The sequence below is a fragment of the Mustela nigripes genome, chromosome 3 (assembly GCF_022355385.1).
Source record: "Mustela nigripes isolate SB6536 chromosome 3, MUSNIG.SB6536, whole genome shotgun sequence".
Lineage (NCBI taxonomy): Eukaryota > Metazoa > Chordata > Mammalia > Carnivora > Mustelidae > Mustela > Mustela nigripes.
The window spans coordinates 160,468,291-160,490,630 of NC_081559.1; the positions used below are offsets into that span (position 1 = coordinate 160,468,291).

The 22,340-nt window shown below is 33.6% G+C and overlaps 1 protein-coding gene across 3 annotated transcripts in view; it reads left to right on the plus strand.

The window, feature by feature from the left end:
• VPS13B (vacuolar protein sorting 13 homolog B) overlaps positions 1–22,340 on the plus strand; it is a 756,179-nt gene that overhangs the window by 425,961 nt on the left and 307,878 nt on the right. For all 3 annotated transcript variants that reach the window (XM_059394925.1, XM_059394927.1, XM_059394926.1), the window contains one exon: positions 7,605–7,716. In XM_059394925.1, the coding sequence (XP_059250908.1) occupies positions 7,605–7,716 (112 nt within the window). The remainder of the gene's footprint in view (positions 1–7,604; positions 7,717–22,340) is intronic.

Genomic DNA, 22,340 nt, shown 5'->3' on the forward strand with positions numbered 1-22,340 from the left:
CTGAGAGCAACTGCCTAGTTATTTTCATTTATTCAGATAGTTTGTAGAAACACATGAATGGTAAAGAATAAAGTAGTCTTCACTGAGCGAAGTGATGAAGATATGAAGATATGATATCTTAAGTGATCTGAGAGGAAACAGCAAACCAGAAAAGCTTATATTCACTGCAGAGACACTGACCTTTATGCTTTTTCCTTATTGTTATCTAATGAATGTTTTAGATTGTATCAGATGAATGTTTTATTGAGTATCTAATGAATGTTTAGATTGTTATCTAACATTGCTATCTAAATTTATATTAAAGTTACGTAGGTTTAAAAAACCTGTATTTTTTTAAAAAATTTATTTATTTGAGAGAAAGAGAATGCACCTGCAGAGGGAGGGACAGAGGGAGGAGAGAGAGAATCTCAGGCCAGTCTCCCCACTGTGCATGGAGCCTGACTCAGGACTCCATCCCAGGACCCTGAGATCATGACCTGAGCTGAAACCAAGAGGCAGATGCTTAATCAACTGAGCCACTCTTTCATAACCACACAAGAGAACAGACATAAAAGGTCATGGAGATTTTCAAACCATCTTTTGGCCTTTTCAGCTGAGAGTAGGGGGAAAACACTGGAAGCAGAAGTAGTTTGGCTTTGTCATTAGAGGAAACATGATTATTTTGGTAAAAGTTGGGAGTAGTCCATTACATTTCAAAAATATCACTGTATTACTGTATCTATAACTTTTTCCATTAAAATAAAATGGCAGAAAATTTGAATCTAGATAAAATTAAAAATGAAGTCATATCTATATTATAAAAATGTTCTAAATTTTTTTAACAATTAATATATTGTTTTTTATTGATATATCTCTCTAGTTAGTATAAAAGTATTTATTTTCCTAACCAGAGTGGGTTTCTGTAATTTCACTTAAAATAAGGTATGTTAGTAAGCTTTTGTGATTTCCTGAAAATTCTTTGTAGTGTATATTTTATGTATCCCTAATTTTCTGATTATTCTCATTTGAATGTAAACAGTTGGTAAGGCCAAAACTTCATTGAGCCCTAAGAAAAATAGTTTTATAGGAGACAAAAAGTTAGGATGAGGTGGAGAGAAATACAGAAAGAGAGCTGTATGATAAAATTGGGAAAGGTCGTGCAGACAAATTAGGAAGCAAAGCAACCTATCTGACTTCATGATGCTTTAGTACTGATATAGAAGTGTTCAGGAATTATAAATGACCTTCAAATTATGGGACTGAGCTGGTCTCTAAATAGTAATTGCATGTAAACTAATCCTAAGTTGAATCCTTTTTCCTCTAGTGTCCCTAATGCTATTTTAATATAAGGTTTTACACATTAAATTTCACATCTGAAATATCAGTAGTGATCACAAATACAAATAACAAGGGAAAAAAAATGTATATGCTTCATCTCCCATTTAAATTTTGAAATTAGGCCTAGAATATAAAGCAGTATCAGTGTGTTGCTTTTTCAAGACATGCCAGTCTGGCTAAGACTTAAAATAGATATTCAAGAATGTTTATACTGGTACAACTTCCAGAATCAGACATAGCTGTTTCTCAGTGTGTGCATTTGATCTGCATTCAGCTTTTGCTTATTCATTGTGAAATGATATCTGTTTGATATAATGAATGATTTGGGATGTCTTTGACTGGTACTTGTTAATACAGAGGACATTTTCACAGTAAATTGTTCTTTCATTTCAGTTTAGATGTTCATTCCAGGGCTCCTTTGAATAAAATTTTTGTAACAATACATGTGAGAGAAATTTACCTGGCAAACTAATTTTCACCATCCATATCAGTGTCATAGCCCTTAGGTGGTCATCACTAGGTGGATCTTATTTATAATGTTAAATGTTTCTTCTTAAGACAGATGTAACCTGTAAAATATAAATTGTCTTGATCATTGAATTAGAAGTCTTTCCTTTTTCATTTTTTTAATTGTGGTAAAATACATATAACAAAATTTTTTCCATTTATAATTATTCAGGGGTACATTAATGGAATAAATTACATTGACAGTGTTTTACAACAGTAATCACTATTTATTTCCAAATGTTTTCATCATCACAAATAAACTCCGTTTCCATTAAGCAATAACTCTCCCAGCCCTTGATAACCTCTAATTTACTTTCTGTCTCTGTGAATTTGCCTGTTCTGGATATATCTTGTAAGTGGAATCATAAATATTTGGCTTATTTCACTTAGCATGATGTTTTTAAGCTCCATTCATATTGTAGCATGGTATCAACTTTATCTTTATGGCTAGATAATATCTCACTTTAGGGATTTTCCATATTTTGTTAACTTACATCTCTCAGACACTTGGGTTGTTTCCAGCTTTGAGTTGGCTATTATGAGTAATGCTGCCATGAACACTGGCATACAGGTGTCTTTTGGAGTTCGTTTTCACTTCTATTGGATATGTACCTAGGAATGGCATTGCTGGATCATACGGTAATTCTGTATTAGAATTCTTTGTTTTTGAGGAACCTTTTTGAGGAAAAGGTTCCTCAAACCTCCAGTATATTAGAACACCTTTTTGATGAGGACAGAATTTGTGGCATTTTCTGAACAACACTAATGTGCAGGCATAGTTCAGCCAATAAGAGGGCTCACTCTTAGTAAGCTTGGGAACGTGTGTACACTGAGCGCCCCCGAGCACCTCCACAATGAGACAGAGGTCAGAAGTTCTGTAGTGAACTCTAACTTCCTTTTTCTGTCCTATGCAGCAGTGGTTTATTGGGACAGGTTCTCTGCTTCAGTAATTTGTGTACATGTCAGAAAGAATTAAAAACCTGGCTCTCTGAGAAAATGGAGGGAAAACTGCTTTATATCTTGATTTCTTTTGCATTTTTGTCTTGTTTGTTTTTTTCTTTTTGGTTTACTGTGTTAAATTATAAGTTTTAAATTTCCCATTCAGCTACTGTAACTAGAAAAATCCCCAACTGATTGTAATTGCAAAAATATTTCCAGACTTCTGCTACCTTATTTTTTAAAGTTGCTTCTCTCTCTCTCTCTCTCTCTCTTTTTATTTTTTTGGTGGTGGTTGTGATGGGATTTTTAAGGTCTAATTTCAAAATTCAGATGCCTAAGTACTTCCTAAGCAGGTAGCCTTGAATAAGAGCGTACAGAAAGGGGTGCATATTGTTATGGCTATTTTGAAAAATACAGTCTGCCATGTTTCTCTGTGAACTTTTGGTTAATTTTAATCTTTTGCTTATATAAACTTTTTGCAATAAACACCTTTTTAGGGGCGTTTTTTCATGACTTGGTTGAGAATGTATATAAATAAATTGCTAGCAAAAGGATTACTAGATCAAAGTGCATGTACCTTTAAAATGTTTAGGAGCTGTCATGTTAAATTGCCCTTCTAAATAGCTGTACCATTGTTGTTTCCTTCCGCTCATCCTAACAGAGTTTTCCGGGGTTTTGTCAGGCTCATTAATGAAAAGCACAGTTTTTCTAAGTTGTTCATCTTTTCCTTATCACTTAATAAGAGCTCTTTGTGTATTAAGTTTTTTGTCTGGCCTATACTGTATTGCATACATTTTTTTTTGCCCTCTGCCTCTGTTTGTGTCTGTTTATATATCTATATTTGTATTTACATGTATGTATCTTTATTTACATCTTTATAGTTGACCCTTGAACAATGCAAAGATTAGGGGCACTAACCCTCCCACTCCTGCAGTTGAAAATCCATGTATAACTTTTGACTCCCCAAAACCTTAACTACTAATTGGTTAGATGGGAAGCCTAACCAATAACATAAACATTTAACACATATTTTGTATTACATGCAATATTCTTACAACAATACCTAACTTTTCCTTAGTTGTTTCAGTATTTCTAGGCTCCACAATTTGTCTTCATTTCAAATTGTTGTGTATCTCTAAATTGTTTCCAGTATACTTATTTTTTTTTAAATCTACATAGAAGTGGACTCACACAGTTCAAACCCATGTTGTTCAAGGGTCAGCCGTACTTCTATCTCTACCTATACTCTCTGAGAAGTAATGAATTTCCAGAATGCATTCCTGTCTATAAAACAGTTATAAAAATGCATGCCAAAAGTGCAGATATTTTGGCACATTCTATTAGATTTTTTTTGACACTTTACCTTTCATTATTGCTACTCTTAATTCAAATGATAAATCACCCATGAAAAATTTTTCAATGAGTAAAATGCATATAATGTAAAGTTTGTCATTTTAGTCACTTTAAAGTAGAGACAAATTTTTAAATGTATATTTTATTTGGGAGATTCAATGTTTTCATTCAGTACATTTTAGAAGATATAATGTGACTAAGGAAAACATGATTGAACAGTAATTTGACTAGAAATAAATTACTTACATGACAAGATCTCATAAGAGTCAAGAGGGTAGTAAGCATTTTACTCCAGAAAGGTGTTAAAAAGTTTGCTTGAGTTACATTTGTATCGGATGAAAGTATATGTGTAAATCATGTTTTGTTGAGTTTGATAGCATAACTAAATAATGCTATATCTGTACTTCTCAGCAGAAACTATACTATAAGCAGTATCTCCAAGTAATTTGTTCTGTAGACCAGAGTTAATTGGCAAAATAGACACAACTATATTTCCCACTAGTAAAATAATAGTCACAAGGTTTTTTTGAACCTTCTTTTTGTCTTCAACTGCAAATATGGCAATAACTACTAAAACCTTTTGTTGCTAGGTTTGTGTAGGGTTGTCACTACAGTTATGACTTTATAAAACTATAACATTGCACAGTAGCAAGTTCAAATACTCTTGAGACTTTACATGTTTTACTGTGCTGAGTTTATATTGAGAATCTTAAAAGGAAGCTGAGATCTCCAAAATACTTTTATTTTTTGTTGACTTTAAGAAAACTTATTTATAAGCAATAGTCTTATGTTACCTGACAGTTGCAGGAAAATTCGGCTCTTTATTTAAGCTCTTGGTTACTTAAGCTCATAACTTCACAGTTGTTCATAACATTTTCATTTTCAATACACACTCTCTTGCCCCAAGAAAAGATAAAATCTTTCGAACTTATATTTCACATTACATTAAATGTGAAAGTTTTTAATAGTTCATGTGTGAAATCAGTTAATAATAAAAATATATTTAACGTTCTAATATTTTATATAAACAAATGATATTGAAAGTCTGGTTTTCAACTTGAATATTGTTTGTATTATGTGCAATCATTATCAGGATCCTGAATCTACAGGTGTTTGACTTCCAGTTTAAGCTATTTATTTCAGAATAGAGGACTGTTTTTTGGATCTAGTATGAGTCTTCCAGAGTAAGTAGTTCCGCATGAGCCTAAATTTTTAAAAATACAGTTCAAGCAAAGAAGGAAGGCATTCATTTTCATGTTGAAAATGCATCTAGAGGGAACATTTCCTCATATGGTCCAACTATTGAATGCAGGTGAAATAAACCAAAAAAGGGGAAGCTTATTTTTTTCCAATTATAAAGTAACTAAAGAACTGAATAAAGACATTTTTGATAAATACTTATTTTTATTATTTTTCTTATATCTCAGAGGTAGATTTTGATAAGCTAACTACTCTCTATAAAAAGATTATTTTTATTTACTTTGTGAATGATCTGCATTAAGTGCTTTTTTATTATTATAACTTTATAGTCAGTATAATCTAGTGAGAACACTTTTGGCTCCAACAGAAACAGAATTCTGTTCTTGGATCTGGCTTTGTATGTAACACCAAGTACGTCATTTTTCTTCCATATGTACCTCATTTACTACAGTGTTTCTATTACATTTCAGACTTCATATGGTGGGTAGTATCTGCAGCCTGGGAGAACAGTTAGCAAGTACACTAATTGCACCTTTTGTGGTATGGTCTATTCTCCAGGCTTACTATTTATTGATTTAATTGATGCCTGCTGCTTAATCAGAGGTTTTACCCACATGGAACTATTTGATAAGCTTGGCATAAAATGCAAGATCTGTGAAATGTAAACACTGTTCATAGTTTAAGGACCTATAATCAAGCCAGACCTCTAGTCATTTGAAAATAGCTGTATAGAAGTAGTTTTGTATTTGATCTTTTTTGCTGTGGGCATTTAAAAGTGCAATCTTTATTGTAGCATCTGCATGCTAATATTTATTATGATAGCTCATCTCTCTCTTCCCCTTTTTCTGTCCTTCTGACCCCCACCTCCCTGCTGTTTTGCCACTCCCTTTACATCTTCTTCATCTTTTTCTGGTTCCTTCTTTTCCTCACTAAATATCTTCCTTCTAATTTTTTCTGATTTTCTTAATTCTGACTTTCTTTTTTAGACTAATCCAAGTCAGACCATACTGAGTGAACTGCTGAAGCAGCTGGAAATAATCTCTTAGCTTTTGCATTCTTCGGGCACCACAGTTTGCGAAATCTGGATTGTATGCCTTTGTAGGCATGTTCTGTTCAGGATATTCCTGAGATTTTGCAGCCAGTCCTTTTCGGTCCCATTTGTGGCAGATGATAGTTTCTTGAGAGAAATTATGAGTTTTATACATGTTTTCTTCAAAACCCAGAAAGTTGTATATTGTTAGCAATTTTAAACGGTTTTTAAACAGCTAGTACAGTGAGATCATTTGTTGGAGAAGAAGGAGTAGAATTTAATATAAATTAATGGGGCCATGAAGAATCTCTGTCCATCTCAGATAGTCCTTAGAAAAGATGTTGGATTAGCCAGTGATTTATAGAAAAATTGTTGAACTTTATAAGAACATGGTAAAATAATGCTTTATTCAGTAGAAAGGATCAGGTTCTATATATATCTAGATAGAGATATCTTATATCTATCTATATTTATATATATCGATATATATATAGATATCGTTTTAATTTTTATTGTTTTTGAGAATACTTGCCTTAGTGATAGATTCCATTAGAAGTAGAACTTTTACACAGGTGTGAAATTACTATTTCTCAAACAATTTCACAGCAAAAATTATAAAATATTAAAAAGTGCCTATAATGGCAAGTTGAAATATCCTTGTATAGTAAACAATCCCTTGGTTTTTTCTTTCTTCACCATTGCACCCATTTTGTTTTCTTTGGGTCTTCTGACATGTTAGAGCTTGAAGTGCTGTTACTGTGTGTGTGCATGTATGTGTATATATTGTATTTAATTATTATTTATCATGTAAATTTAAATGGCTTTGTGAATCTATTCTTGACTTTATAGTGATCTTCAATTTATTTGTAGACTGTAGTATATTTGTACACAGCAGTGCGGTGTTAAAAATCCTAGGGCTAACCGTCACCTGGGAGAAAGATGTAGTAGTCTAAGATGATGAAATTTGATAAACGTACTACTTCAGCACTACTTATATGTATTTAACATATGTTTTAATGTTGGGTTGGAGTTGGGTTTTTTAGTTGCTATTTTAATCATGTACAAGAGAAAATGGGTATAAAGGAAATAGTTTTTAAAAGCATCAAATGTTTTTATTTTTAGTAATTTTTTTCCTTGTCCTCATTTACTGGTTTTTATCTTAATGTGTCTCTACCCCATTATTCAAAGATTTCTCTGTTTGCTTGAAGTTAGACACAGACCCACTTTATACTTCATGAGTCAATTTCTTTTGTTACAGTTAATCAGGCAGCAAAAGAAGACACCATGGTTTTGAAGATTGGCTCTGTTGCTATGGCTCCCCAAGCTGACAATCCGCTTGGCAGATCTGTCCTCAGGAAAGATATTTACCAGTAAGTTTATTTTCTTACATTCAATCTTGCAACAATTTCATCCTGCAAAGAAGTACACTGATCAATAAAACTTGCTTCGTGTGGCCTGCAGAAATACTTTTCATTTGGAATCTTTTGATATTTAAAACCAGGTTTTTCTGATTTCCTTCAGTTGTGGGTTTTTAAATTCATTCAGACAAATCAAGTATTTCTGTGAAGTGTTGATGAATAACAGAATGTAAGCACCGAGTCACCATGAAGTGCAGTTTGGAAAAGTTTAGCAGACTTTAAATTTGACCAAATCTCTAATCACATAAGAAAATGAAGTTCTCTCCAGAACTACCACATCCTACTGTAGTCATGTTTTATCAAATTGAAGCATTTTCTTAATTTGGCTATAAGCCATTATTTGAAATGTAGGACTGTGGATGTCATATGGAGCAAAGCTGTAGAGAAAAGCAAACTTCTAAGGAGAAATTTCACAGTAAACACTTTCTGTGAAAATGCCATGCTCTGGATTTTGTCACTGGGTCTATTTGCAAACCACACCAAGCATCTATGGACAGCTAAACTGGTGAACATATGTAATCAACGTGATAAAAATAATACATCATTCGTACTGAAGTTGGCACTGCTGCCAGACATAAAAGTACAGTTGCAAATAATACCAAGTGAGAAAAGTCACAGAAACACAGATGTATGAGTGTCTTATTAATCCTGCTGGTCTGCTTCTCAGATGAGGTAGTGTCAATTCCTACTGTCTTCCAATAAATGTTCCTGTTAGGAAGGATTCTGATTTTTGTAACGCACATAACCACCTCAAGGTTGACAGAAATTTTTACTCTGGGGGGGGGGTCCTAGGGATTTTATTTTCTTAAATTTTTCTCTTATTTGAGTTGATAGGTTTTTCCTTTGAATTATGTAGCAGTTCTCCTTCTTGTATTATTTTGTTGGTAGCTTATAATATTCATCCCTTACTTAAGGTTTTTGTCTTTTTGTTTTTGTTTTGCTAGCTTATGTAGAATATTGGGTGGTGAGAACTGAAGGAGGTCTTAGGAATTTCTAATCCCACTGCCTTATTTTATGCATTAGGAAACTGAGGATCCAAAAGAATAGTCGTTTCTAGTCAAGTAATGATGGAAGACCATAACTTGAACTATTTTCCTCTCTCAGGATCTAGAGAAAGGATCACAGTAGAATTCTTTCTGGGTGAAAATAATTTTCTAACACCTGAAAAATTTTTCGGGTATATTTGTCTTTTCTACCTCATTTGTCTATCACTTCAGAAGTAAGTTGTCCTCAAAGAGGGTCCTGTTTTACTTTTGGTGAAAGAAATGTGTTTTTTATTAAAAGATCCTATCACCATCAATAAAGTGAACCCCTGAGATACTTCCTTTCCTCCTCTGCCCTCTGAGTAGATGACATGGTCTTGTATATAGAAAATCCTAAGGAATCTGCTGAAAAACCATTGGGTAAATAAGTTCAGCAAGGTTGCAGGATACAAAATCAATATATAAAAATCAACTCACCATAACACAGTGAACTTTCTAAAAGTCAAATTAAGAAGATAATTCCTTTTATAATCTCATCAAAAAATTAAATACTTATGAATAAATTTACAAAAGAAGTACAAAACTTACACTTTGCAAACTATAAAACATGGTCGAAAGAAATTAAAGAAGATCTAAACACATGAAATTATACCTCATGTACATAGATCCAAAGACTTACTAATGTTAGATGACAGTACTCCTTCAAAAAATTTGCACTCAACATCATCCACATCATAATTTCAGCTAACTTCTTTGCAGAAATTGACAGACTGATCCTAAAATTCATATGGAAATTATTCATATGGAAATTCAAGGGACCCAGAATAGCCAAAACTATATTAGAAAGGAAAAACAAAAGTTGGAAGGCTCACACATTGTAATTTCAAAACTTATGATAAAAAAAATAGAAATCAAAACAATGAAGTACAGGCATAAGGATAAATATATGTCAATTAATAGAATTGAGATTCTATAAATAAACCATCGCATTTACTATCCATTGGTTTTTGATAAAGAAGCCAAGATAATTAAATGGCAAAGAATAGTCTTTTCAGCAGATGGTGTTCAGATTACCTGATATCCAAATGACCATGGACATTTACCTTACACCATACAAAAATTTAACTCAGTATGGATTGGATACCTAATAGCCAAAAGTGGAAAACATTCAAAGGTTTGTCCGCTGACAAAGGCCTAAACAAAATGTGGTATACCCATACAAGAATATTAGTTTTTACCAGAGAGAGAAATAAAATGTGTGTTATAACATGGATCAACCTTGGAGACATGTAAAGTGAAGGAGACCAGACAGAGAAAAGCCACATATTATGTGATTCCACAATGACCAGAATAGACAACTCCATTGGGACAATAGAAGAGCGGTTGCTAAGAAAAGAGAGAAGAGTGACTACTAATGGGTATAGAATTTCTCTTTGGGGTGATAGTAATTGTCTGGAATTAGATAGTAATGATGTATAATGATTTGTAGAATGAGTACTTGTACAATGAGTGAGGTATAGTGAGTACAAGAGAATATATATAAAACTGAACCATACACTTCAAAAGGATAAATTGTATGGGATATAAATTATATCACGATAAAGCTGATTTTTTTAAAATCAAAGATTGTTGTCACAAAGTGGTCCCTAGGAATTAAATACCTGGGAGAGAAATGCCCTTCCTAGTAGGTGCATGGAGACTGGATGCTCCTCACCTCTCGAATTATTTGCCTTATCTGGCTATGACCAGAGGGATTTTCTTGTGGAAGGGAGGAAACCAAGGAACACTTGGTCATATGGGCTAGAGGGACATGTTGGAATCTGCAGGAATCCCAAACACAGTCATCCACAGTGCTTTTTTTGAGTGTTAGGTGGGGAGAGGAGACTGGTAAGAAGAAACTGAGTTTCTCAAAGTTTCACATTTCTTAAAAGATAAAGCCATGTTATAGGTGCACTATTCAATACAGTAGTCACTATGTAAGGCTCTTCTGCTTTTGAAATGTGGTTAGTCCAAACTAAGATGTGAAATGTGGTTAGTCCAAACTAAGATGTTCTTTAAGTATAAAATATACACAAGATTTTGAAGAACTAAGAAAATAAAATATCTCATTAATAATTTTTATATCAATTTTATATAATGATGACAATATTTTTTTAAATTTTTTTATAAACATATAATGCCTTATTAGCCCCAGGGGTACAGGTCTGTGAATCACCGGGTTTACACACTTCACAGCATTCACGATAGCACATACCATGATGACAATATTTTTGATATATTAAGTTAAATACATTTTACAACTATTTTCCACTGATTTTTAAAAGCCTTTTCAGTGTGACTACTAGGAAATTTTAATTTATATACATGGCTCTCAGTTGTGGTGGTGCATTATATTTCTATCAAATAACATAATTCTATTGGAAGAAGCTTGCAACAAATACAGGACAAGTCTTCTACTTGGGGCCTTTAAAACTAGAGGTGAACTGCATTTAACTAACATTGCAAGCCAACCCCAGCCTACCTCAGTTAATGATTGAATTGAAATTATCCCACACTTACCCATTCTGCCTGGAGGAAAAAGTGTGCCTTCTCTGGGAGAAAATAACGTTAACTTGTCTTTTTATACATGATGTCTAATATATAATCAAAAATTATAAGATACCAAACAAACACAATTTTAGACTCATTATCAGGAGAAAATTTAGCTAGTAGTAAAAGACCTACAGATGACTGAGGTTGTTGGAATTAGTGGACAGGAGTTTGAAATAACTGTTAATAGTATTTTAGAGAAAAATGTTGCAAAGATGGAGATTTCATAGAAATGAGATCTACTTGCTTTCTCCATCACCAGGAATTGGAATCAGACATGCCAATTACTTTCTTGTAATACTAATATGCTGATTTAAAAAAAATTTTTTTAAATAAACATATATTTAAAAAAAAAAAAGAAATGAGATCTATTTAAAATTCTAAAACTAGGTACCAATATCTGAAGTTAAGGATTTGTTAGATAGCTATAACAGCAAATGGACAAAGCAAAAGATAGGATTAGTGAACTTAGACATAGCTAAATAGAAATTACCCAAACTGAAGCACAGAGAGGAGGAGAAAGGAAGAGAAAAGAAAGGAAGAAGAGAGCATGAAAAACATGTGGATCACTGCACTGTCAAATGGTCTAATGATGTTTAAGTAGAAGAAAGAATGGAACCAAAGGATAATTTAAAGAGATAACCCTTGAGACTTTTCTAAAACTAGTAACAGTCATTAACCAGCAGATCCAACAAACCCACTACCCTATCCCCAATATAAACGAAATAAGTGTAAGGAGAACTATGTCTAGACACAATATGGTCAAATTACTGAAAATCGAGAGACTTCTCCCTTATCGGCTGAAGGAGAATGAGAGAGAATGCAACACCTACCTCCCCCAATACAGGTTTCAAGGCCCAATATAGAACTTGGGAGAGAGGATATGCTTTTATTTTTAATAAGGTTGGATATTTTCATTACTAAAATATATATGTATGAGTAGCTCAGTCAGTTAAGCATCTGACTCTTGATTTTGGCTCAGGTCATGATTTCAGGGTCATAAGATCAAGCCCTGTTTCAAGCTCTGTGCGGGGCGTGGAGACTGCTTGGGATGCTCCCTTTCCTTCTGCCCCCTGCCATTTGTGCTCTCTTTAAAAAAAACTAAGTATGCATAGATAGAGAGAGAGAGAGAGAGAGATAGGTAATAAATATAAATGATATATAAATATTTTTATATAGAAATAGAAATTTATATATAGAAAATAAAAAACAGAAAATGCCTAAGTGCAGCCAATAAAAAAAATACCTTTGAAGGAACAAAAGTAAGACTGGAATAGGGACACCTGGGTCGCACAGTGGGTTAAGCCACTGCCTTCTGCTCAGGGTCCTGGGATCAAGTCTCATATCAGGCTCTCTGCTCAGCAGGGAGCCTACTTCCACCCTGCCCCTGCCTGCCTCTCTGCCTACTTGTGATCTCTCTCTTTGTCAAATAAATAAATAAAATCTTTAAAAAAAAAAAAAAGTAAGACTGGAATAACTAAAGATCTTAAATTTGAAGGTGAGAAAACCAGGGGACATAGGACTATTCTTTCAATACTTGACCTATCATGTATCACAGGGAGTGGTTTTATTTCTCCTGAAACTAAGACCCAAGATCTTTAAATAAGTGGATATTACAATGACACTAACTGTAGCTCAACAGGTTGAAGATCTTTCAGTTATAAAAATTTAAAAATAATTGGGGCTATTTGTTCACTATTCATTATTTAATTTTTTTATGAGCACTTTTCTAGGTATTAGGTGTATGTCAAGACAAAGAAAAATCCCTGCTATCATGAAACTTAGATTTAATGGGGGAGACAGTTAAATGTTGTAGTATATTCTAGTACATGTTGTGGAGGCAGGGAAGAAGATAGGAAATGGGGAGTTAGAGAGGGACATCATGGCCTTATAAGAGGGAGCGCCTCGCTGAGAAGGCAAGGATCTTAAAGCAGGAGTGTGCAAAAGAAGCCAGTGGTAGCTGAAGCAATACAGGCCTGAGGCAGCATGGTAGGCCACAGGGGAAGAGACATGGAAGAACCGACTAGGCAACTGTGAAGAGTTTGGCTATTATTTGGATGTGGTTGTGGGGGAAGATAATCCACACATGCAGAATTTTGAAATAATGGTTTTGTTGCTTATGAAATATCTACCTGTAAAAAGAAGTGAAGGGATCATCAGGAGGGACTACAAATACACATTTAAAAAGAGGTGAAATAAGCCTTTAAAGTAAAGAGAGTCATAGTTCAGAAGAACAAATGGGAGTTTGATATTGCTCTCTAATGTAGTCATGGTAAGGATTATTTCTGTTTTTTGAATTGACTGAATGTGTGATATGAAACCCTTCTAATTTTTAAAAGGTTGATTTCTCCATCAGATGAGAAACCCTCAGGGGTTGAACTGGAGGAGTGGCAGGATCCAATTCATATTTAAGCAGATAATTCAGGCCAATATGTGAAGACTACACAGCAGGCAGGGAAGGGCAAGGGTCTGTGACTGTTTTACTAATTTTGGCAGGTGATGATGGTGGTTTGGCTGATGGTAGTGGCTGAGGAGGTGATGAGAAGTGGTCAGATTCAGGAGATATTTTAGAGGTAAAGCCAGGAGAAGTTGGATGCAGATGGATTGCACCTGGGATTTGAGATGAAGGAGATAAGGATAATTCCGTTGTATGTCCTGAGCAACTGGAAGGATGAGATTAATAGAGGGAAGGAAAAAGATGGGAGGGTTTAGTTTGGGTTTGGAGGGTGGAGATGAGGAGTTTATTTCTCTCTGACAAATAAATAAAACCTTTAAAAACAAATAAACTAAAATGTTGATTATCTTCGGAGGTACTGAGCCCAGCCCTGCCACAGTGCTAATGTAGCAAACTGATGAACCATGTAAAAGGCTTAGAGGGGGTTATGATTTATGTTGAATTAGACCAGTGCTTCTTAAACTTAATGTGAATACAAATCACCTGGGGATGTGTTCAAATGCAGATTTTGACTCGGAAGGTCTGGAATGGCCTGAAATTCCACATTCCACCAGCACCCAAGTGAGTAGGACACTGATACTGAGGGATACTGATGTACCCCTTCAAGGCCTACACCTTGTGTAGCAGATGAGGTGAAGGGTTTCCAAGTCTTCCAAACAAAGAATATTTTTAAAAAATAATTTTAATAAATGCTAATACTTTTTTAAAGATTTTATTTATTTATTTGACAGACAGAGATCACAAGTAGGCCGAGAGGCAGGCAGAGAGAGAGAGAGAGAGAGAGAGGGGGAAGCAGGCTCCCCGCTGAGCAGAGAGCCCGATGCGGGACTCGATCTCGGGACCCCGAGATCATGACCTGAGCTGAAGGCAGCGGCTTAACCCACTGAGCCACCCAGGCACCCAATGCTAATACTTTTTAATGCCAAAAATTCAAACATTATGAAAAGCTCTATGACAGCAAAGTAAGTGTCCTCCATCCCCACACTTTTCCTGCTCCCTAGCAAGAACCCCCTCAGTGGAGTCTTTTTTAAGTTCAAAATTTTTACATACTTGGAGTTGATAGTAGTTGTTACTGTTGGAAACTGTGATTCAAAAAATGTAAAATAAAACCTGTATTAAATTACTAATACCTTATATGAATTTTTACTTTATTACTCTCAAAAGATCTGATCCACTAAAGACAACTGAACATACAGAATAAGTTATTTATTCAGAGTTCATGGCCAGCTCTATATTGTCATGAGTTCCTCTTTTGACCCTCTACACTCTTTACCTACTTCCTCCTTGCCAGTTGATCTTCCTAGCTTCCAGCTGCTAATGCTAGTTCCTGGACAAGATCATCTTCCAGTTTCCTTTCACCTCTTCCTGAGATTCTCCTATGATGTGTTCAGCTTTTTTTTTTTCTTTTTTTTTTTCCTGACTTATACCCATGTTCTGAAGCATAGTCTGGGCTAATTGATTTTTCTCTGTCTTATTACTTATTACTTATTACTTTAATTCATTTATTAAATATTCATTGATTACTTATTTCAGTTATTCAGCAGATATCTACTGAATGCCTATGATGTACTTGACACCAATGATATATATATACTTCTGACTAGAATTTAATGGTACCTCTCTTCGCTGATCTCAAGACCTCAACCACTTTGAATAGATGCAATTATGTTGTGAAGCTCTGATAGATTCGATAGCATAATAATTTCATACTTTGTCTACAACACCTCCCATCATACCAGGATTAATGAAATAAGCAAAATCAGAAGTTATGAACTTGTACCCTAAATTTTTTTATGGTCCCATTTTAAAATTTTTTTTATTTTTTAAATTTCTTTTCAGTGTACTGGAATTTATTGTTTGTGCACCACACCCAGTGCTCCATGCAATACATGCCCTCCCTAATACCCACCACCTGGTTCCCCCACCCCTTCAAAACCCTCAGATTGTTTTTCAGAGTCCATAGTCTCTCATGGTTCATCTCCCCCTCCAATTTCCCTCAACTCCCTTCTCCTCTCCATCTCCCCATGTCTTCCGTATTATTTCTTATGCTCCACAAATAAGTGAAGCTATATGATAATTGACTCTTTCTGCTTGTATGGTCTCATTTTTACTGTAAGGGTCCTTATAGCATTATGTCTTACATCTTCTGAAAATTATTAATATGAGGAAAGAATGATTCCAGAAGTTCCATCCAGATTTGTAGTTTTCATAGGAAGAAATAGAGAAAAGTGTTCTTCATTTTCATTCCATGATTTTTCTTTTTAAAAGTAGAGGAGAGAGGGTCACCTGGGTGGCTCAATCGTTAAGCATCTGCCTTCGGCTCACGTCATGATTCCAGGGTCCTGGGATCCAGTCAGGATCGAGTCCCTCAACGGGCTCCCTGCTCAGCAGGAAGCCTGCTTCTCCCTCTCCCACTCCCCTGGTTTGTGTTCTCTCTCTCACTGTGTCTGTCTCTCTGTCAATTAAATAAATAAAATCTTTTAAAAAAAAATAGAAGAGAGAATAGAAACATTAACATTAGTTATCAATGAGTCTAAGTAAATGTATCACTTTTTCAGGATATTTTAATGGTGTTTTTTTAAATCCTTTTTATATTCCAAATTTTAAAAAGTTGTTTATAGTTTAGTTTATCATTATTCAGAAATCTTGTTATCAAATTAAAATATAAAAAGTTAAAGTAAGATTTAAAAAAATAACATGAATTGTTAGAATGATATATTTTATAGTAGACCTACCTTTATTTTACTCTCTAAATAAGCCTATATTTAGGTTTTTAAAATAAAAGTGTAATAGTGTTCATTTTTTTAATTAAATAATACTGAATTTTTATGTGCCTAGAGAGTAGAATTCCAGTGCTATTCTGATTGCTGACTACTTCCTTACTCTGTGGCCATTGTTAACAGACTGACACTTTTTTTAGACCATTTCTAAGTGTAAGGGAGAGAGACTGTCTCTATTTGTCTTAAATAATGGGTCTACATAGTGTTCTGCAGCTTAAATTGGTTTTAACTCGGTAGTATGCATCATATTAAGAAATGCTTGCCTGTTTTTGAACTGTTTTCAAAGTCGGTTGTTTTAGGGGTGTAGATCCAAAGACTTTTTAAAGACTACCTTTTTGTTTCTAACCCAACAAAATGTTCTCCATTACCAGAAAGCTCTGTCATAACTTTTGTAGATCATATTGTGACCAAGACTTCCCAGAGTTGAGAATGTTACTGAACCTGGGAAATTGTAAAAAGAAAATTTAGTTGCTTTCCTCAGTGAGATAGTTGCTGGGTGGTCCTTCAACAAATATATCAGTACCTGAATACTGAATTATTGCAGCTAAAGAAAACTGAAATGATTACAGCTGAAGTATTCTTTGTTACTGTTTGAATTGAAAACACCAAGTAATTCACAATTCAGTACTACCCGCATGAATTAAAATGGGTGCATTTGGGCTTTAACATCGCACTTTGAAAATCCGTTCAGCATCTAATAATGCCCAATTTTTAACGTGACAGAATTTCTGTCTTTTAGTCCAACAAGCATCTTCTTCCTTGAGCTGACATCAACCTATATTTGAAATCTTACCACGAATTGTTTTCTTACATAAGACTCTTGTTCAAATTAGATATTTTGTTTAACCAAGAAATGCTTAGTATGTTCTATTCTGTGGCCCTTGTTTTTGTATGCATTTTCAATTTTCTTGAAATACAGCTTTCTTCCAGCTTAGCCTTTCAAAGAGTTTTTGTTACAAAAAGTTTACATTGGAGAGATTATGGATCCTTTAAAAATCTTTTTCTTTGGTCTTCAGCATTGTTAATGTAAAAAAAATTCCCAAGAATCATATCTGTGTTTTAATGTCTCACTTAAATCCTTCTCTTTTTTGAAAACTTTCATAATCATTTCACTTAAATGTCTTCTTTCTTTGGCCTTCTATACCAGTGCCTGACCCACCTTTCTGCACTTAGAATGTAATAGGAAGAGTAATAGCTAGCATCAATGGAGTGCTTCTCTCGTGTCAAGGATTCTACCTGATGTTTCAATGCAATGCTTATTTCACTATAACTTTCAAGAGCCAGGTGTCATAAGCATCTATGCTTTAGAGAAAAAAACTGAGTCTGCAGACAGGAAGTAATTTCTCCTGGGTCACAAATAAATTAAGTGACAGAACCAGATCCCTTTACCCATGCTCTTTACCACTGCGTTTTGCTACTCATAACTGAGTTTCTTGTAAGACATTGGCTTTAACTTAGAGTTAACCAATATATGATACTAAGTTTGAACTTAATTTTTTTTAAGTTTTGCATTCATATTTCGTTATATTTTTATCACTGTTTAGATGTTAGTTTTTTTCCTTCCGACAACATTCTTGTTAACAGTGAGTAAATTGAATAAACTAATAGGCCGTAGTTTTAGTGCATTTTCCTTAGGTTCCCTAAAATATTCAAAGCTAGGATGGACTTAATTATAGATATTAGAAAAAAAGATTATAGATGTTAGAACTATAATTTATTATGAAAACTCATATAACCCTCGTGTTTGAGTTCCTTGATCCTTAGGAGTACTTGAACATATAATCTATTTTAAATGAGGTTTCATTAGGTTCTAGTTCATACTACATTTGATTTACAGAAAATGGCTCTCCTTTATAATCCCCAACTAATGATTTTGTCATCAAGCATTTTCTTCCATCTAGCTCCGAAATAGTCATGACCAGACACAAATATTAATGTAGATTTGCTGATTAGTAGACTATATATTTCTGTGATTTGTATTTCCTAAGAGATATTTTAAGTCATTATAAAACATAAATCTTTCTCTTTACCTTAGTATAATTTAATTATTTCTCTAGTTCTGTCTCAAAATTATGAAAGAGATGGAAAAAGGTTGAAACTCTTTTTTCTTTCTTGTATTACTCTCTACTTCCCAGAGTAGTCACATATATCGTAACTTTTCTCTAAATTATGTGGGAGAAAGTATTGCTTTTCTTATTTTACAATAACTATGTTCTATTAGCTCATATGTATTTTTTATATACCAAAATTATATCAAAGTTGAGTAAGTATATTTTTATAATAGTAAAGCTTTATACTTTTTTCCAGAATATTTTGTTAGAAGCATTTTAAATTATTCAAAACAGATTCTTTTCTTTTGTAGTATTTTTAATTATAAAGTTTCTTAATGTTCATCCTTTACTTGAGAGAACTATATTCTTCTTATAATTGAACATTTGCAAACTTCTGCATACAGCTTTTGGTTCATACCATAAATATTTGTGGGTCTTCTGATGTCCCTTCTGGGATTTTATCTGTGACTAATTTATCCCATAGCTTTTAAAAACTTTGTCAGTTGAATTTTTCAGCCATTTTTTCTTTGCAGACATTTGCTAATCCTTTTTAGTGCCTTCAGTACTTAATAGACTTGAATCTAGTATTGAGTTTCAGTTTTTCTCCACAGAGAATTCCATTCTCTTAAAAATTGTCTACAAGCATTATATGAAAAATTCATGGTAATTTTGGCTAACTTTTTAAAGACATCTTTCGTAAATGAGGTTTCTGACAGGTGTACCATATATGTGGCGGTTTCACTTATGGAATTTTACTTTGAAAGAATTAGAAAAGTTAGGGGACCTGATTCATTTTTACTCTTAGAAGACTTGCATTAGTAGTACTCTACTCCTCCAGCATTGTTATCCTTTTATTGCCTTTTTTATGGACTTTTGCAGTAGTGGTTGCTGTCCATTTCTCACTGTGAGCCTGATCTGCTACCACCAGTCACAGAGTTTAAAAACATGCTTTGTTCTTATTTAGTTGATGAGAAAAATTAACTTTCATTACAAAAATTCGTTTTGTGGCAATTTTGGTAGCATAAATATTCAACACAAAAAATGCTTTTTCTAAATGGGAGCTTTACTGGAAGCTTGATAAACAAAGCAGAATTTTTTTTTAACTACTGTAAAAATGTCTTAGTTTTTTATTTGCTTTGATGTGCAATCACATAAATATTTTTTTAAATCATTAAATCATAGTTTACTAAAATTCAGGAATCAAGTATCTCACTTAAGGTTTTAAATAGATAGACCTTGATGCAATCCAACATATAAACATTTACATCCAACAGAATTATATCACCTACATTAAAGCCTTGACATAGTCTTTTTGTAATTTTTAATCATCTAATGGTCATTCTGACTTCTCAATATGAAATAGCATTAAGTTGATGTAACCAGTGAAATTCATCGTTGAGATTAATTTACTGTTTTACTCTTGGGGATTTACATGTATATTTCAACAATATACATAGGTCCAAATAATTGCTGATGGAAACATAAAACCAGTAGAAATTCATAGATGAGATTAACATCTTTTCAAAGATGAGCTTACCATCATGAAAAACTGTGCATATATGCTTTGAAAAATTTTCTTTATTTACAAACAAATTATTCTTTTTCTGGAAATATTAATACCTTTCTTTATTCCTAATGAATATGAATACTACAGCTCAGGGTGTGGTATTTCTTCTCCATATCTTTACAGTTTCACTTAAAACATAGCTTACCTTCTACATTAGCTCTAAGCCATACTTTGCAGATACATTGTAAAGATTAAATTTTACAAATCTCCACACAACTGTGCCCCTCCACTCCCCGCCTTTAATTTATTTCTAATTTTCTTTCTATTTGAATGTTCTCAAAATAGCCATTGTTTTTGGTTTCATGCAAGGTATGTTTCATATCTAGTGACGTTATGTCCCTAATCCTATAATGCTTAGTGTTGGTTTCAGATAACTCCCTTTTAGCAAATCAGAGAGATTGGGATGGTAGGTATTTAGAGTAACTTGTCTAAAAGCTTTGTTCAAAAATACCATTGGCAGACTTTAGTCCCTGTCGTGTTTTTCAGCTGATCTAGTGTGAAGGCTTTGGATTTATATTTGGCCCTCTCCAAAGTAACTGTGTCTTTTGTGGCTTCCTGTAGCAGGATGTAGGTTTTCCATGAATGTATTTCTGTTTGTTGCCAAAAGCTACCTCAATAACAGTGTTGAGCTTTGAGCAAACACAAGATACCTAAAAATTATTCACATTGACAAAAGTAATAAAAATACAAATGTGATTCCAAAATAGATAAAAATTAGCACATAGCTTATTTTCTCTGGCTTGGACTTTTTTTCACATCTTTATCTTGGGTTATAACTTAAATTTGGGAAAGTGCTTTAATCCTTTGCATAAGCTTGATGAACTTTTACATACATATACAGCCATGGTACCACCACCCAAAAGTCCAGAAGCTTTTCCTCATTTCCATCCCACCCAGGGACCTCCACTCCAAACGTAATCATTATTCTGATCTCTATAATCATAGATTATTTTTGACATAACTCAGTGTTAACATGGACTTTAAATTGTGAACACTTTTTTCTCAAAATAGCTTATGTATAAGTTGCCATAGTTTCTGAGCCAGTGTTCAATCATACAACTCAAAAATAAATGATTTTGATTAGAATTAAAGTACAGCTTTCAATGTCAGTTGGTCATACCTTAATAGCAAATTGCATATTCATTCACTATGATAGTTTCCATCTGAATCATTAATGAATGCCAGGAAAACAAAAACGTCACATATGAAGATTAAAAATTTTTTATTAATAAACATCTCTATGCATTAGATTCTGAGGATACACTTTAATAACTGTGGTTATAATGTGAGCTTTTGAACCAGTTTCTATGAATTGTATTTATGGCTATAGTTATTTAATGCAAGTTGTCATATACACATATGTGACTTTTGTACAGCATAGGGTATATAGCTTCTCAAAAGGAAGTGTGACTTTGTATTCCAGGACTCCTGTTGTCCTCTAACTGAATTGACTGTCGTCCAGGTATGGGTTTGATAAACTGACACAACAGTGAAAAAAGTCCCTGTCCCATGTCAGCTTATCAAACACACTGTGGACAGCATGACTTTGGCATTGAACACATTCCCAGTCATTTAAGTTCTGAACAGAAGTCACGAAGCTCACGTTCAGTGAAACACAACCTCAGTATTTCCAGGTGATTTTAAAGAACACCTGATAAAACTGAGGTATAGTACCACAAAACTTGAAGAATTATTCACAAACTAGGAAAAAAATTACATGCTTAGAATTATAGAATTGCAATGCCATTGGTTCATTTTGGTAAAAAGCAGTATTAATGAAATATTAATTTCTTAATATCCTGTCAATTCTGTTAAACGGTGTCAAATTATACTGTAAACATTTATACTGTAAAATAAAACAATAAAGTCCAAGTATTTTTTTTTAATCTTAGTTAATATCAGAACAGATATTTCCCAGGAAAAGTTATCTGTCCATCTGGATCTCTCACTATTTTTTTTCCAACTTCATTTATTGGAAAATATTCATCCTTAGAAATTTAGCAGCCTTCATTTTGCATAGTGTGCCAGAATCACTTGTTCAGTTTCCAGGTTAGGTATGGGCATATTAAAAAGAGAATTTTACAATTTATTTTTAGTCCCATAAATATATTCTGATGAAATGCTAACTTACAAGACGATTTAGGTCAAAAC